An 18730-nucleotide genomic window follows, 5' to 3' on the forward strand; every position below is an offset into this window, starting at 1 on the left:
ATAGTCGCTGATATTACTTAAACATGATTTATTAAGGATTAGATTTATTAGAGTTCAGCTCTACTTTTGAGATTTCTTTTCCTCTTTGATTCGGTTAGGCAGGACTTTTGGAAGTGGTTTAATTTATGGGATGCCCCCTCAGAGTTTTTTTATCCCCTAATGGACACGCGCCTATCACTTACGAAAAGAAAAGCCTCATGGCAAAATTGCACTTCCACTTGCGTACCTGGTCTTATTCTTCATGAACTTACAAGGGGAGCAGATAAGGTGAGGGAGGGAGGGTCATTGCCATTCTGAGTAGGGAAAGAGCTTAGAGGAGCTGAATTAACATAGAAACATAGAAGATAGGAGCAGGAGTAGGCCATTCGGCCCCTCGAGCCTGCTCCGCCATTCAATGAGATCATGGCTGATCGTCCAAACTCAGTACCCTGTCCCTGCCTTCTCCCCATATCCCTTGATCCCTTTAGCTTTAAGAAATATATCTAACTCCTTCTTGAATATATTTAATGAATTGGCCTCCACTGCCTTCTGTGGTAGAGAATTCCACAGGTTCACCACTCTCTGGGTGAAGAAATTCCTCCTCATCTCAGTCCTAAATGGCTTACCCCTTATCCTTAGACTGTGACCCCTGGTTCTGGACTCCCCGACCATTGGGAACACCCTTCCTACATCTAGTCTGTCCAGTCCTGTTAGAATTTTATAAGTTTCAATGAGATCCCCTCTCATTCTTCTAAACTCCAGCGAGTATAAGCCCAATTGACCCAATCTGTCCTCATATGTCATTCCTGACATCCCAAGAATTGCTTTTGTTGTCGTTATGCCATTTTCTTGGAATGGCATCGTCTTTAGAAGTGAATACCGATATAAGAAAGTAGGGAAATGAGAAAAAAGCCATTTGGGGGGCATCAAGCCCATTCCTGCCCTGGTCATGGACTCCGTCCAACCCATTCAATCTCCTGAGTGAAAGTGTTGATAAAAGCGCCTTGGTTTATCAAGCAACGCTCCGCAATATATTCGACAACCAAACATGACTGCTACTCAATCTGGCCTACTGCTTTCCATAGATGTTTCTGAAATCTCTGCCCCCAGTTTATAGGGCATTATAGATCCTATAAGATGTCCTATAAGATGATCTGGTCATCTTAGCCTATACCTATCTCTATAAACTCCAATTCCATTCTCAACCAGATAGTTATCCAGTTCCTTTTTGACAATGTTTGTCAATTCAACTTGTTATTGCTGGAAGGTGGTGTCAGGGATGGAGAACTATAATTATGAGGGGAGAGATGTGATACTGGGATGGTTTCCATGGGAGCAGAGAAGGCCAAGGAGATTTTCTTTTAATTATGAAGGACAAGGTGGCAAGAGGGTCATCGATTTAAAATTGTCACTGAGCCGGTGAGGACAGAGATTGGGATACATTTCTTCATGCAGAGGGTTGTCGGAGTGTGAAATGTTTTGCCATAGGGAATGGTTGAGGCAGAAACCACTGCACCTTCTGAGAAAATTGGATAAATATTTGAAGCTGAAAAACATACAAGGCTATGGGGAGAGTGCCGGACGGCGGGATTCATTTTGAACTGCTCCAGCAAAAAGCCAGTAGCGACACAATGGGCCGAATGGCCTCCTTCTATGGTTCTGAGCATTTAATTATATGAGGGCAGGTTGCATAAACGTGGCTAGTATTCCCTTGAGTATAGGAGATTGAGGGTGATATGATCGAGGTGTTGAAAATGTTAAAACGATTTGATAGGATACGTACAGGGAAACTATTTCCTCTGGTGGGGGAATCCAGAACAAGGGGACATCATCTTAAATTTAGATCTAAACCATTCTGGTGTGAAATCAGGAAGCACTTTTTCACACAAAGGACTGTAGAAATCTGGAACTCTCTCCCCCAAAAGGTTGTGGATCCTAGGACAGTTGGAGCTTTCAAGACTGGGCTCAATAGGTTTTTGTTATGTCAGGGTATCAAGGGTTACAGAGGTAAGCCGGAGCTGAGCATACTGATCAGCCAGGATCGAATTAATTGGCAAAGCAGGCTTGAGGGGCTGAACGGCCTCCTTCTGCTCCCAATGTTCCTTTGTTCCTATGTTGAAAGTTTGTTGCACATATCCACGACTCAGTGGGAAACAATTTCTTCTCATTTCTCTTCATTTTAAACCTTCTAAGTTTCCTTTAGTTTGCTCTCGTGGCTCAAGTTAAATAGCCTGATTACACCTACACACTCCACGTCTCTCAGCATTTTAAAGACCTGGATCACATCACCCCCTCAATCTGTCTTCCAGACAAAACAAGTTCATCACTGTGAGCCTGTTCCCGTAACTCAGAGCCCAAGATCCATGAATCATCCTTCCTCTTTCTCTGAACTGCTTCCAACGCAATTTTTGAAGATAGACTGCCCAGATTCCACACCATCATTCTAGATTTAGCCCCACTAACAATCTAAACAAGACCAGTAAAATGTAATTCAATTCATTGAAACGATGTCAAGGCCTTGGAGAGGGTGCAGAAGAGATTTACTAGAATGGTACCAGGGATGAGGGACTTCAGTTACGTGGAGAGACTGGAGAAGCTGGGGCTGTTCCCCTTAGAACAGAGAAGTTTAAGAGGGCATTTGATAGAGGTGTTCAAAATCATGATGTGTTTTGATGGAGTAAATAAGGAGGAACTGTTTCCAATGGCTGAAGGGTCGATAACCAGAGGACACAGATTTAAGGTGATTGGCAAAAGAACCAGAGGCGAGATGTGGAAACATTTTTTTACACAGCGAGTTGTTGTGATCTGGAATACGCTGCCTGAAAGGGTGGTGGAAGCAGATTCAATAGTAGCATTCAAAAGAGAATTGGATAAATACTTGAAGGGAAAAAATTTACAGGGCTACAGGGAAAGAGTGGGGAAGTGGGATTAATTGGATAGCTCTACCAAAGAGCCAGCACGGGCACGATGGGCCGAATGGGCTCCTTCTGTGCTGTATCATTCTATGATTCTATGTCACTGCAGTCGGGATGACTCTGTGGTCTGTGGGAACGGCTCTCGCAGAGAGCACCTTGGCAGGTCCCGGGCGCTGGGTCTCTGGTTTTCAATCCATTAATATGAGTCTTCAGAAAGTCAGGAGCTGCACACCCGCCATTTCTCGAGATTCGCTCCCTGCAAGTGTTACTCTTACGGGGGTGGGGGGGGGGGGGGTCACCAGATCATGGAGTCACCACTGAAGGATCAAAAACTAGCTACAATGGGAGTTTCCAAGATATTAGCAAAAACTTAAAGAGGAAAAGCAGCTTGCAATAATATTTTTTTTAGATAAGTCGAATCATCATATACAACTTTTTTTAATTTACAAGAAGATGGCTTCTTAAACTTTTCAAAATCTTGGTTATTTGGAAAGATACAAAATCAGATGACTACCACCCACTTCAATTCCAGCACCATATTGCTTTGTATAATCATAGTTATCATAGATTGACATACAGCCTTTGAGACTGACAATTCACATCAGTTTATTCAGAGTAATCAGGGAAGAGGTAATGCAAAGAATACAGTTCTGATATTTTTTTGTAATATTATATTTCTTTTCTTTGTGCTGAAGAGGAGAGATGTTGGTGCTGGGGGAATGAACACCCTCCATTTCAAGGGGCTCAGTGTCGTGATCAAACTCTCGTGGGTCAGGTGCAGCATAACTAAATGCAGATTCAAACGCCTCTTCCCCTCTGCGCCAACATGTTGCCGTGACCTTAACCCAAGAAGGGCACCTCCGCCTGCACCAGTGTGACAGATGGTCGGTTTCCAACACAAACCATCTCATGGCCTTTCCGAGTGATACTGCCAGTTATGGAGTCAATGTTCAGCAATGTTGGGGTGCGTGAGATGCCCGATGCCTCAGGTCACTAGATAAACTCAGTATTACTTGGGTACTTTATAACTACTTTATAGTGCAGTACTTTCAAAGTAAAGAAATTATTGTTGATGATGTTATTGTTCCATCACCACCATTTTAGCATTGTCGTCTGCCCGGTTAGTGTGTTCTAAACGGATTAGTGCCGCCTTTAAAGTGGTGGAGAGGGAAATTTGAGACATATTTACCAGAATGGTTCCGGGGATGGGGGATCTTAGCTACAAGGACAGGTTGGAGAAGCTGGATTTGTTTTCATTAGAGCAAAGGAGGTTGAGGGGTGATTTGATCGAGGTGTACAAGATTATGACGGTTTGGCTAGGCTAGACGGGGAAAGGCTGTTCCCACTAGTTGGTGGTACAAGGACTAGGGGACACAGATTTAAGGTTTTGGGCAAGAGATACAGGGGGGATGTGAGGAAAAACTGTTCTACGCAGCGAGTGGTGAGGACCTGGAACTCGCTGCCGACGGAAGTGGTGGAAGCGGAGACACTCAATGTTTTCATGGGGAGACTGGATAGGCACTTGAGGGAAATAAACTTGCAGGGCTACGGGGGTAGAGCGGGGGAATGGGACTGACTGGATTGCTCTACAGAGAGCCGGCACGGACTCGATGGGCCGAATGGCCTCCTTCTGTGCCATTATGATTCTGTGACTCTATATCCGTTAAGCTTTCACACAATGACACCACCAAAAGAAATTTCTACCCTCAACTTACAAGGAATCTCTGCAGGTTTTCTTTTCAACTGTATTTTACACTGTGGGGGCAATTCTAACTTAATTCGCCAGATGGGGAAACTCACGTGATCAGGTGGAATTTCGGTTTTACACCCTGCCCGATATTGACTTCAGTGGAGAGTAATATCTGGGGGGGTGGGGGATGTAAAACCAGCGATGCATCCAATCCCGTCAGTTTCCTGATGGGCGGATTAGGTTAAAATTGACGACCCCCCCCCTCCCGGAGACTCCGGTACCCATGCCTCAAGGCAAATGGCCATTTTTTATTTTGTACGTTAGATTACAAATTTTATTGTCGGGCTGCCCATAAACCACATAAACTTTTAAAGTCCTGCCGTACCTTGAAATTAAGTTTTACATATTAGACAAAAGCTAAAAAGAGTTTACAGGTGATTACATAAAAATGCTGTCAAGAAAAGCATGGGTGCAATGCATCAAAAGAAAGACATTTGATATTTCACAAATCATTGATGCTGTGAAAGAATGGAGCAGAATTTAACCCTTTGAGGACTATGTTACTTTAATATAAAAAAAAGTTAAAAGTACAATTTTTACTCAGAAAATCTTAAAATTTAAGAAACAATAACAAAATTAAAAAAAAAAAATTTTTTGGTTCTTTAGATGAATTCTTCGCCTACTTGGGGAGTGGAGGGAGGGGTGATGGGCTGGAGGGGGTAAGCAGGGTTTCTTTGGGATCGAGGTGGCTCCAGGAGGACATGGCTAGCACTGGAAGTTCAAAACTCAGGTCAACCCTCCGTGGTAGACTCGGACATCCAATGACCCAAACTAAGATAGGCCCAGAGTACTCTGAGGCACTGCTGATGAATGACCAACCAGTTGGGCTTCTTCATGGAACCCGGAGAAGTAGTCCTGCCTTTGGAGGCTGGGATTCTTTCAACACAGCTCGTGTGATCTTGCAAAGCGCCCGCCCAAGCAACATTGGTGGGGTAGGGTAGAGAGCTCCCACCAGGAGGAAGCTTACTCAGTGTTCTGCGCAGGCCGGCTTCAGCTGGTTTATCTAGCTAGCACTACCCTGGCACAGGATCCCCAAGCCTTTTGGATCTTGCCAACCTCTCCCTCAGCTCTCTGATCTTAGGGAAACGGGATGTGTCCTTACAGGTAGACACTCCATGTTGGGAAAGCAGAACTTTTACTTGTCTCAGTAACTTGGCCTGGTGACTCCTAAAGATGGTGGTGGGTTTGACCAGCAGGTAGGAAAAATTCTACATTACCATTAAAAAAAATTGTTTTTTTTTAGAAAAACAGATCTTTAAGTGTTTGATGCTTAGGATTGGGCTGCTGCTGAATCCCACCAGCCTCTATTGGAGGCAATTTTTTTTGGCTTACAAACTGAGTGTCAAAGGTTATGACAGGATTCTCTACTGTGCGCAAGGTTGGGGGTTGGGGGGGAGGGGGTGGTTGGTGGAAGGGTGTTGAAAAAAAACCAAAAACTGGCACATCTGTCTCGCCCCCTGCTACAATCACACTTCCCTGGTGGCCCTTCATGGAGTGGCATTGATGGTGGTCATGGAGAAGTTGCAGGCCCAACCATCCTGCCCTCCCAGTTCAAGGAGGCTGCGTTTCGACCTGCAGCTCCTGTGGGGAAAATAAAGGGAATCAATCGGTGATAAAACTCGAAAGAAACCTCACTTAAGAATTTTTATCCTTTTTTTTTTAAGGTTAAGCATTTAGCTCCGCAAAGAACATTCAGTGCTCAAAGGGTTCACGCATTACGGTAGCTGTTAAATAACTGTTAAAATATTAAAATCCGCGTCTAAGAAAGTAAAATGTCAAAAAAAAAATGTTTACGCACTTGTTTTACCTGTATGAGTTCGGGTGTGAGTCTTTAAATGGTCGGAGCGGGAGAATTTACGCTGACAGGTTTTACACTGGAAAGGCTTTACCCCTAAGGAAGGAAAAAAGAAATGACTCTAATCAGGCTGTCCGCCTTAGAACGTACGCACAAATACACGGTACAAGAAAAAGAGGATAAAGTGCTGAGCGTGCAAGTGGAAATGCTGGCAATACACAGGTCGGTCAGAGAATGGACGGGATAACATTCTCGCCGTAGTCAGGGGTCTGTGTGCAGGTTGTGGGGATCTGGAACGGTGGTGGGGATCTGGAACGGTGGTGGAAAGTGATTCGATCAATAATTTTAAAAGGGAGTTGGGCTAGAGGGTGAGGAACTCACAGGGTTACGGACACAAAGCGAGGGTGTGGGACTGAGCACAACCGCTCTTTCAAAGAGCCAGCATGGGCACGACGGGCCGAATGGACTCCTTCAGAGCTGTAAGATTCTATGATTCTATGAAGTGCGCACTGGGATTGGCCCTTACACTCCGACACTTACAAACTTGTGTGGTCTGTGTATCACGCCCCCCTAGAAGTGACCATGAGCAGAGAGTAGTGAGCCTCTGGAATACATTGCCGGCCGTTGTGTTGGGTGCTGACTCACTGACTTCAAGAGTGAGCTGGACCGGTTCCTGACTGGGGCAGAGATCGCACCGTATACTGTAGAAGGTAAGTGGCTTTACAGGTAACACTTGGTCCGTGTGATCGCTGGGCCTGGTTTCGATCACCTGAAGGGGTCGGAGAGGAATCTTACAAAGTATTTTTTCCCTTGCAGTGTCAGCTGTGGCTCAGTGGGCAGCACTCTCGCCTCTGAGTCAGAAGGTTGTGGGTTCAAGTCCCGCTCCAGAGACTTGAGCACAAAAATCTAGGCTGACACTCCAGTGCAGTGCTGAGGGAGTGCCGCACTGTCGGAGGTACCGTCTTTCGGATGAGACGTTAAACCGAGGCCCCTTCTGCTCTCTCAGGTGGACGTGAAAGATCCCATGGCACTATTTCGAAGAAGAGCAGGGGAGTTATCCTGACCAACATTTATCCCTCGATCAACATGACAAAAACAGCTTATCACATTTCTGTTTGTGGGAGCTTGCTGTGCACAAATTGGCTGCCACATTTCCAACACTGCAACAGTGACTACACTCCAAAAGTATTTCTGTAAAGCACTTTGAGACGTCCAGTGGTCATGAAAGGCGCTACATAAATGCAAGTCTTGTGTTTCTCCTCTCCCAGGAGATTACATGGCTGAGGGGGAGGGGGAGGGGGGTGTAGGGAAGTCTAGTCATGGTGCTCTGGACATCATGAGGTGCGGGGAAGGCTCAATGGGCCAGCTGGTCTTTTTCTACCCGTCAATTTTGTATGTTCGTAATTGATCGTCCTGAACTCAGTGGGTTCAGTAATGTCATCAATGGCAATTCGTTCTTACCAGTGTGTCTTCTCTGGTGTCGCTTGAGTTGATCTGAACGGGAGAATCGTCGGCCGCAGTCTTTGAAATCGCACTGGTAAGGCTTCTCACCTTATTGGACATGAAAAGAAAATGGTTACGTGTCATGTTTGTCAATCGGATCAAGTAGCGCACCTGAACACCAAGCTTTGGTTTGTCCATCGCCACTTAAACTTTATTCACTGGTGCTGTTTATAATATCATTTAGCAACAGCAGCAACTTGCATTTTTCTGGCGCCTTTAATGTAGTAAAACATCCCAAGGCGTTCCGCAGAAGCACAATCAGTGAAAAAAGGACACCGAGCCTCAAAGGAGGAGACGTTAGGAGACCAAACGCTTGGTCAAAGAGGTAAGTTCTAAGCAGCATCTTAAAAGGAGGAGCGAGAGGTGGAGAGGTTTGGGGAGGGATTTCCAGAGCTTGGGGCCGAGGCGGCTGAAGGCGCGGCTGCCATCACTGGGACGAAGGGAGTGGGCGATGCGCAAGGGGCCAGAGTTGGAGGAGCGCCGAGTCCTGGGAGGGTTGTAGGAATGGTGATGGATACAAAGATAGAAAGGAGGGGGGGGCGCGAGCCCATGGAGGGATTATTGTAGTGTATGTACTTTTAAGAGAGAACTACTTTTACAGCTCCTGTATACTGTAGTACCAGCAGTGACCACACCTGTATATAAGCCTTGAGCCTGCCTCTGTACTCCCAGTCTTGAGACTACCCTACTCCAGTAAACACCTGTTGATTGTTAAGTTACAGCCTCCGTGTAGTTCTTGGGGAAACATCCTATTTAAAGAATCACGGATCTATCAATTATAACTAAGAGCTACCTATCTCTTTAGACAGAAGCCACGTGTATGTTCCCGGGATATCAGGGAAGCAGTTAGGATTTTATGACAAGGTGGTAATTTTTTCTGGTTTCATGGCGGGGTTTGAACTCTCGCGGTAGATTCTCAACTTGCCAGCTCAGTCTAAAATTGGCATTTGGGAATCGGCGCCTTAGTTATAGAAACATGCCCGATTTTCATTGATATCAGTAGAAATTAAAATTGGACAGTTTCTATAATGGGCAGCAAAACCGTAACACCAGTTTGATGCCCGGGCGGCAGGTTGAAAATTTGCTCCATGATCTCTGGGGTATTAACCCTGTCCATTACCATGCCTCCTTTCTGAACATTTTATCAGTGCCATCAGAATACCAAGATCAGAGCGTATCAGCAGCTCAGGATATATCCACACCAGTGGGAACAGTCATTTAAAAGGCACATTCCTTCATCGCAGATACGTCCTCGCGTTTTACAGCAATTACCGTTTAAAGATAATTGCCTAAAAGGAATCTGCGCTTGCTGCTGCATCTCCAATACTGGTGTATAACAGGCACAAGGTGTCAGGTGTGGTTCAGTTGGTAACACACTTGCCTCTGAATTAGGAGGCTGTGTGTTCATAGTCCCACTCCAGAGACTTGACCATATAATCTAGGCTGACACTCCAGTGCAGTGCTGAGGGAGTGCTGCACTGTCGGAGGTGCCGTCTTTCGGATGAGACGTTAAGCCAAGGCCCCATCCTTCCTCTCGGGTGGACATAAAAGATCCCACGGGACTATTTCGAAGAAGAGCAAGGGGGAGTTCTCCCCGGTGTCCTGGGCCAATATTTAACCCTCAGCCAACACCACTAAAACAGATGATCTGGTCATTTACTTAACTGCTGTTTGTGGGAGCTTGCTGTGTGCACAAATTGGCTGCTGGGTTTCCTACATTACAACAGTGATTGCACTTCAAACGTACTTCATTGGCTGTAAAGCCCTTTGGGACATCCTGAGGTCATTAAAGGCGCTATTGAAATGCAAGTCTTTGTTTTTTTTTACACATTCATACAGAGAATTACATTGAGTCTACAACAGAGAAGGAGCCCATTCGGCCCAACTGGTCTATGCCGGCGTTTATGCTCCACACAAGCCTCCTCCCACCCCTCTTCATCTAACTCCATCAGCAAAACTTTCTATTCCGTTCTCCCTCATGTACTTATCTAGCTTCCCCTCAAAGCCATCTGTGCTGGACGCCTCGGCCACTCCACGTGCTAGCGTGTTAAGTGTTTGGCTACGTTTGTTTGATTGTAAAAACATGCAAAAAAATGGCAGCCACGTGTTTAGGTGACTGAGGAAAATAGTTAGCAGAATGACTATTTATGAATTATCCAAGGGCTTGAGGTCGCGCAACATTTCAGTGTCGATTCAGCTTAATTGATTTTGTGTAGTGAAAGTGCCACTGGTGCTGAAAATGGTCAATTAAACTCTGACCGCAGAAACTCCCCCAGGAGTTGCAGTTCTTCATAGCCAATAATCTCTGGGGGAAGAGTCAGTCTTTGACACATTAAAACAAATTCTTGTGTTAAAATGCAACAACAACCAAAGAAAAAAGGAGTTAAAAGGAAGTCCATTGTTTAAAAATGTTTCTGCGCTTAAAGCAGTCTGCATTAATCTGTATCTTTAATTATTCCAGCACAAAGGTGCATTTTAGCAAAAGCCATATGTTTTAGATATCAGGATGAAGCAAAGGGGTTTTGGATTGAATTAAAACTTGGAAGATAATGTATGTTCTCTTTTACAGGAATTATTTAAGTAGTCATGTTTTAAAACATCTGGCTTGGGCTGTGTCAGATGTTATGCTTGGCTATCGTGCGCAATATCTCAAGGCAACCTGACACATGCTCGCTGCGGTCTTCATCCTCCGACCGCCTTCTCTTCAAGTTTCAGCCTTTTCTGATGTGTTTTTGCAGCAACTAAATGTCAATTGCAGGTCAATTTCACGAAAGCGAGATCAACGAAAGCATGAATTCCGTACCCCCAGGAAAGTCTGTTAATATGGGGATCGGGCGATATTGTTTAAATAATGCTTTAGATTTTTTTTTAATTAACCATGAGATTTTCGTTAGGTGAGGTGTATCAAGATGTTTGTAGCTAAGGCGGGTAAGTGGGGTTCAGGTACACATTAAACATGATCTAACCGAATGGTGGAGCAGGCTCGAGGAGCTGAATGGCCTCCTCCCGTGTCAGCTGTGACTCCATGGGTAGCACTCTCTCACACCTCTGAGTCAGAAGGCTGTGGGTTCAAGTCCCACTCCAGAGACTTGAGCACAAAAATCTAGGCCGACACTCCCAGTGCAGTGCTGAGGGAATGCAGCACTGTCGGAGGTGCCGTCTTTCGGATGAGACCTTAAACCGAGGCCCCGTCTGCTCTCTCAGGTGGACGTAAAAAATCCCATGGCACTATTTCGAAGAAGAGCAGGGGAGTTATCTCCGGTGTCCCTGGCCAATATTTATCCTTCAATCAACATAATTAAAACAGATTGGGCCAGAAATTCGGGTTCCCACGGGTGAGGACGCGCTGGGTACTCACGCGTAGGCCCAACAAAAGTGCCGGTTTCGTGCATGCACTGCACATGCATGGGAAACCGGAACTTCCGTTCCCTTGAAGGAAGGGGTTCACAGGTTGAGCACGTGCGCCGGAGAGGCAGCGCGTACGCCTGGAACTTCTGTTTTTTTTGCAGGTTTCTCTGGGAGGGTAAGTCTCCAGGAGCTACGCTTTTAAAAAGCAGTCGCAAGGCCTGCTTTTAACAAGGTAAGTGGTGAATTAAGTTAAATTAAAACATTTTTTCCACAGGTTTATTATTTTTAAATACTTTAAAGAAAGGTAAGTTTATTTTTAGCCCTGTTAGAAACAGTAATTTATTTTTTCAAAAATTTAAATTGTTGTTTAAAATAGTTATTTTATGTAATTTATAATTATTTTTAAAATGTGATTTATTTGAAGTTTTAGTGATGTTTTGGGGCTGAATTGTATTCATAGTTTTGACAGCTCTTCCTGTCAAATCTATGAATACAGATTCCCTGCTACCATTGGCTCTCCATGGCCCACGTGATCCCAAGGGACGCTTCGAACTAACTGCGCCCCTGGGATACGCAAGCACTGCGCGCCGGCAGCTGGAGGAGGCCCAGGATCGGAATCCCATGCAGGCCCCACAGCTCAACGGCCGGCGCGCTAGGTAAGTGCAGGTCGGGGGCTTGCACCCGCGGGAAGCCCCCGACCCGAATTTCTGGGCCATTATCTGGTCATTATCACACTGCTGTTTGTGGGACCTTGCTGTGCACAAATTGGCTGCCGCGTTTCCCACATTACAACAGTGACTACACTTCAAAAAGTACTTCATTGGCTGTAAAGCGCTTTGGGACGTCCTGAGGTCATGAAAGGCGCTATAGAAATGCAAGTCTTTCTTTGTTTCTTTCTCCTGTTCCTGTATTCCAATGTTCCTATTTTCTATTCGTACATTCATGCTGATATAAATTCTGATACGGACTCAATACAAAAGGCAGCACGGTGGCATAGTGGTTAGCACTGTTGCCTCACAGCGCCAGAGACCCAGGTTCGAATCCGGCCTCGGGCGACTGTCTGTGTGGAGTTTGCACGTTCTCCCCGTGTTTGCGTGGGTTTTCTCCGGGTGCTCCGGTTTCCTCCCACAGTCCAAAGATGTGCAGGTTAGGTTGATTGGCTATGATAAATTGACCCTTAGTGTTAGGGGGATTAAATACGTGGGGTTACAGGGATAGGGTGGGATGTGTGTTGGTGTTGGTGCAGGGGTTACGGGGATCGGGTGGGATATGTGTCGGTGCAGGCTCGATGGGCCGAAATGGCCTCTATCTGCACTGTGGGGTTTCTGTGATTCTGTGAAAAGGCAGAAGAAAAGGGACATCATAATTTTAACAAACAGATGTGTGTGTTGGCTTTGTCCAAAATGAGGAAACAAACTGCAGTAATTCCAAAATGCTGCCATCATCTTCAAACACTTCAATTCATGACAGCTACTTCAAACCGAATGACTGAGGGGATCATTCTGGAGAATTTAATTCTATTTTATTTGATCCCACTGCATCTCTGAAGACATATTTCTGAAAATCCCATGTGGGTTTAACTGAACCTGCGGTTCTGAAGCACTTGCCTCCCATCCATTTCCACGATCATGCAAAAGGATATTACTCGACAAGACAAATCGCCCTCTTAATGCTGCTGGCATCGTCAGTTAGTCACATCCAGTCTGTGCCTCTTTCGATGTGTAATTCTCTTCTTCCGAAGGGAGGTGGGGAGGGCAATCGGGGGTCGGGGGGAGGATCTGGTGTTGGGAGCGGCGTCAATGTGGGGCAGGGGGGGAAGTGCAGTCAGGAGTCCTTTAATGTGGGGGGGGCGGGAGCGATGATTGGGCTCTTTAATGTGGGGAGAGCAGTGATTGGGCCCTTTAATATGGGGGGGAGCGGTGATTGAGTCCTTTAATATGGGGGGGAGCGATGATTGGGTCATTTAATACGGGGTGGGAGCGATGATTGGGCCCTTTAATGTGGGGAGAGCAGTGATTGGGTCCTTTAATGTGAGGGGGGAGAGCGGTGATTGGGCCCTTTAATGTGGGGAGAGCAGTGATTGGGTCCTTTAATGTGGGGAGAGCGGTGATTGGGCCCTTTAATGTGGGGAGAGTGGTGATTGGGCCCTTTAATGTGGGGGGAGCGGCGATTGGGCCCTTTAATATGGGGGGGGGAGAGCGGTGATTGGACCCTTTAAAGTGGGGGGGAGAGCGGTGATTGGACCCTTTAATGTGGGGAGAGTGGTGATTGGGTCCCTTAATATGGGGGGAGCGGTGATTGGGCCCTTTAATGTGGGGAGAGCAGTGATTGGGCCCTTTAATGTGGGGGGGAGGCAGTGATTGGGCCCTTTAATGTGGGGGGGGAGAGCGGTGATTGGGCCCTTTAATTTAGGGGGGAGCAGTGGTTGGGCCCTTTAATGTGGGGGGGAGAGCAGTGATTGGGCCCTTTAATGTGGGGAGAGCAGTGATTGGGCCCTTTAATGTGGGGAGAGCAGTGATTGGGCCCTTTAATTTAGGGGGGAGCAGTGATTGGGCCCTTTAATGTGGGGAGAGCAGTGATTGGGCCCTTTAATGTGGGGGGGGAGAGCAGTGATTGGGCCCTTTAATGTGGGGGGGGAGAGCAGTGATTGGGCCCTTTAATGTGGGGGGGGAGAGCAGTGATTGGGCCCTTTAATGTGGGGGGAGAGTGGTGATTGGGCCCTTTAATGTGGGGGGAGAGAGCAGTGATTGGGCCCTTTAATGTGGGGGGGAGAGCGGTGATTGGGCCCTTTAATGTGGGGAGAGCGGTGATTGAGCCCTTTAATGTGGGGGGGAGAGAGCAGTGATTGGGCCCTTTAATTTGGGGGGGGGGGGAGAGCGGTGATTGGGCCCTTTAACGTGGGGGGGAGAGCGGTGATTGGGCCCTTTAATGTGGGGAAAGCAGTGATTGGGTCCTTTAATTTGGGGGGAGAGCGGTGATTGGGCCCTTTAATTTGGGGGGGAGCAGTGATTGGGTCCTTTAATGTGGGGGGGAGCAGTGATTGGGCCCTTTAATGTGGGGGGGAGAGCGGTGAATGGGCCTTTTAATGTGGGGGGGGAGCAGTGATTGCGCCCTTTAATGTGGGGGGAGGCAGAGATTGGGTCCTGTAATGTAAGGGCGGAGGGAGAGCGGTGATTGGGCCCTTTAATGGGGGGGGGAGGAGTGGTGATTGGGCCCTTTAATTTGGGGGGGAGCAGTGACTGGGCCCTTTAATGTGGGGGGGGGAGCGGTGATTGGGCCCTTTAATGTGGGGGGGGAGCGGTGATTGGGCCCTTTAATGTGGGGGGAGAGCGGTGATTGGGTCCTTTAATGTGGGGGGGGAGTGGTGATTGGGCCCTTTAATGTGGGGGGGGAGCGGTGATTGGGTCCTTTAATATGGGGGGAGGGAGAGCGGTGATTGGGCCCTTTAATGTGGGGGGGAGGCAGTGATTGGGTCCTGTAATGTAAGGGCGGGGGGAGAGCGGTGATTGGGCCCTTTAATGTGGGGGGGTGCGCGGTGATTGGGCCCTTTAATATGGGGGGGGGAGAGAGCGGTGATTGGGCCCTTTAATATGGGGGGGAGCGCGGTGATTGGGCCCTTTAATATGGGGGGGGGAGAGCGGTGATTGGGCCCTTTAATGTGGGGGGGGAGAGCAATGATTGGGCCCTTTAATGTGGGGGGGGGGGGAGAGCGGTGATTGGGCCCTTTAATGTAGGGTCGGGTGGAGGTACTCTTGCTCCTCCCGGCTCCACAGTCAGGTAATTTACTTATCTTCTTGGTTGCCAGGCGTTCCCTCGGGCTGGTTTCCCCGAGTGTCGCCCAGGATGGCACTGGCTGCCTTGGGGCAAACCAACGTTGGAGCGGGGAACCTCAAGCAGGCCCCTTATTTGCATATGGTTCAGGCGTGGGTAAAGCACGTCTCTTGTTTGTTTTGACCCAATATGGCGGTTGGCGCATTTCCGGCTGGAAGTCATAGCGTCATAACGGCACCGAAGGAGGCCATTTGGCCCATCAGGTCCTGCCCTGCCATTTTGGGGCCTTAGTATGCTGCGCAGCGCCTAAAAAACGGGCTCTGCTTGCCCCAATTTCTCGGCCAAAGACTCTTTAATAGAAATCATGTCCTTTTATCCAGTCAAATTCGCCTTCAGCTGGCCATTACTTGCAAATAGCATTCAGTGACCACACTTCAAAAAGTACTTCATTGGCTGTAAAGCGCTTTGGGACATTCTGAGGTTGTGAAAGGTGTTGTAGAAACGCAAGTCTTGTTTTTTTTTCTTTCTATTTCTAATGCTATTGGGTTGAAAGCACGTTGTGTGACATTAGTAACAAATGGCCAAAGTCTTCATCAGTGTAGTGGGGAATGGAAGTCTTCTGTCTCCATGGAGATTGTCTCCTTGGATCAGCTGTGGAGACAATCCACTGTTACTGGAGTGGGCCCGGGGAGGTGGGGGGGCTTTATCGTGCATTAGATGTTTTCAATCAAACATTATTCACGTGTTTAAGTTGTCCTAGAACTATATATATCTACACATAATACAGGAAACTCCTTTTTATCCAGCACCAACGGGACTGGCATGGTGCCGGTTGATCAAAAAGTCCAGATTACAGATAGGTATACTTACCAAGGTACGAGAGCCCCGTACACGGCCACAGGTGCAGGAGCCGCGGTTACACGGCACTTGTGCAGGAGTCCCAGTTACACGGCCACAGATCCAGGTGTCCCTGTTGCTCGGCCACAGGTGCAGGAGCCCCGGTTACACAGCACTTGTGCAGGAGTCCCGGTTACACGGCCACAGATCCAGGAACCCTGGTTACACGGCCACAGATCCAGGAACCCAGGTTACACGGCCACAGATCCAGGAACCCTGGTTACACGGCCACAGATCCAGGAACCCCGGGTACACAGCCACAGATCCAGGAACCCCGGTTACACGGCCACAGATCCAGGAACCCTGGTTACACGGCCACTAATATATAGTAAAACTTACCTGAACCTACTCCTAAATTTTGCCAGTTAAAAGAGAGTTTCCTGTATATATATATATACACACACACATTTTTTTCTTTTTCGTACGCTGGATGTATTTTCATTTTTGTTCAGTCCTGTGGCCAGACTAGGCTCGATTTATGCTTATTTCTTTCAGAGTGGCCCTGGGAGAGGAAGTGATGCTTGGGCACAACCACAGCGAGGAGCAAGGCTGAGGCCTCGAGGAACCAAAAAAGGAAACACAATCGGCAATGCGTGTACGACACTGATCCCAGTCGAGGTGCTTATGTCACTAAAATCGAAATATGATCTTGTGCCATCGTCCCTGCCACTGGCAGGATACCAAATTTCCTTTGGAACTGTTTAAGATGCATATTTGTCCTACATTTGCATCGTGAACTACCGCCCAACGGTAACATTTCGGTGGATTTCCTGAAAGCAAATAGTGGTGTCCGTATTTTGTCACAAAATCATAGCGTTTTACAGCCGAGGAAGGAGGCCATTTTGCCCGTCGTGATCTGTGCTAGCTCTGTGAAAAAACTATCCACTAAGTTACATTCCTCCCCATCTCCCTTTAAATTTTTCTTTTTCAAATATTAGTCCACTTCCCTCTGAAAAGATATGATGGATTCTGCTTCCACCTCAGTTTCTGATAAAGCATCCCATGTCCTAAAGACCCTTTACGTAAAAAAAAATATTCTCCTAATCTCTCCCTCGTTTCTATAGTAACGATCTTAAATTAATGTCCTGTAGTTGCTGACCCACTAACCAGTAGAAATAGATTTTCTTCCCAATTTACCTTATCAAAAGTTTCCCATAAAATGTCGACTAAAGTATTCATTTTGCAATGTTTATGAACAAATGTCTTACAATGTTATCTTTCTTAGTTTGTAACTCATTGCAGCGATTTTAATTATGTTATTGTGGTGCTGACTCGAGAGTAACGCTAGTGTAGGATTTGCCGACTCTTCGAAACGCTGAACCTTCATAAACTGCAGGAACACTAACCCTGTAGCAGGCACAGTATCGTGTTGCACCAACCATTCTATTTGTAAGATCACTTTAAAAAAAAAAAAAATTGAAAACGGCTTACGCGAAAAGGAGGACTAATCGTCCCTTGCAGTTAAAATTAAAAATAAACATTGGCTTGAGAGTGGTCAAAAGTCACAAATAACTCAGGAGTGGAATGCTATTCTGACAGCTCCGAGAGGAAATGCCAGCAACGTGTGGAAAAACATTCCCATAAACTCATCACTTTCTGGAACCAGTCAAGTCCAAACCTTCTGCGTGGATGGTGAAAGGCTTTGCTGACGACGCCCACGGCAGCGGATACTGGGGAGGGACCCAAAGTGCAGGGGAAGATCACACAACCAACTAAAGTCTAAGCCGCAGCGGGCCAATCTCGCCCTAGAACCTGCCATCGCTTTGATTCACACTAAAATCGTTCTCAAATCTCTTATGGGCTCTGTAGGTAGGGCAACCCTACATTACAACGGTGACGACACTTCAAAAAAGTACATCATTGTGCTGTAAAGCGCTTTGGGACATCCGGTGGTTGTGAAAGGCCCTGTAGCAATGCAAGTCTCTTTTTTATGTCCTAACAACCCTCTGCGTGAAAAAATAATCTTCTAACCTCTCCCCTCTCCCTTTGTTCTTTTGCCGATGGTCGTAAATTTATGTTTTCTAGTTACCGCTTCACCAACCAGTGGAAATAATCTTTTCTCTATTGAATTTATCAAAACCCTTCATAATGTTGAGCCCCTCTATCAGTTCTCCTCTTAACCTTCACTATTCTAGTAAAAAGACCTTCAATCTTTCTAGCTGTTCTTCGTACCTTAAGTCTCTCATATGATAGCAAAATACTGCGGATGCTGGAAATCCGAAATAACAACAGGAAACACTGGAAAAACTCAGCAGGCCAGGCAACATCCGTGGAGAGAGAAACAGAGTTAATGTTTCAGGTCGAAACCCTTCTTCAGAACTCTCATCTCTGATATCATCATAGTGAATCTCTTTCGCTCCCTAACCTTGGCCTTGACATTATTGGACCGGCAGCCAGAACTGGACACAAGTGCAGCCTAACTAATGATTTGTAATTTGTTAATAATAAGGCCTTTTAAGTTGTTGACCTTTCTGAAGCACTTTAACCACTGTCAAGTTTAGAGTTTGCCAGCTTTTTACTTACATTGGTAGCTGCTCCAACTGATGTGTCAGCTGTGGCTCAGTGGGTAACACCCTCATCTCTGAGTCAGAAGGTTGTGGGTTCATAGTCCCACTCCAGAGTCTTAAGCACCAAAATCTAGGCTGATACTCCAGTGCAGTGCTGAGGGAGTGCTGTACTGTCGGAAGTGCCGTCTTTCAGTTGAGACGTTAAACCGAGGCCCCGTCTGCTCTCTCAGGTGGACGTAAAAGATCCCATGGCACTATTTCGAAG

General features: G+C 46.7%; 1 protein-coding gene across 4 annotated transcripts in view; it reads right to left on the reverse strand.

Annotated features, from left to right (window-relative positions):
• The window catches only part of LOC147107148 (Wilms tumor protein homolog), an 88066-nt gene that overhangs the window by 1686 nt on the left and 67650 nt on the right, over window positions 1-18730 (reverse strand). Inside the window, exons 6-8 of one of the 4 annotated variants that reach the window (XM_086008264.1) lie at window positions 7901-7990; window positions 6452-6535; window positions 14-6225 (exon numbers count right to left, since the gene is read on the reverse strand). In XM_086008264.1, coding sequence (XP_085864390.1) covers window positions 6155-6225; window positions 6452-6535; window positions 7901-7990 — 245 coding nt within the window. In that variant the 3' untranslated portion in view covers window positions 14-6154. Of the gene's footprint in view, window positions 1-13; window positions 6226-6442; window positions 6536-7900; window positions 7991-18730 lie in introns of those variants that run through there. The other 3 variants (XM_086008263.1, XM_086008262.1, XM_086008261.1) reach the window with 3 other exon arrangements.

This window comes from Somniosus microcephalus, chromosome 15 (assembly GCF_052327205.1).
Source record: "Somniosus microcephalus isolate GS21.2 chromosome 15, FLI_Smic_1.0, whole genome shotgun sequence".
Lineage (NCBI taxonomy): Eukaryota > Metazoa > Chordata > Chondrichthyes > Squaliformes > Somniosidae > Somniosus > Somniosus microcephalus.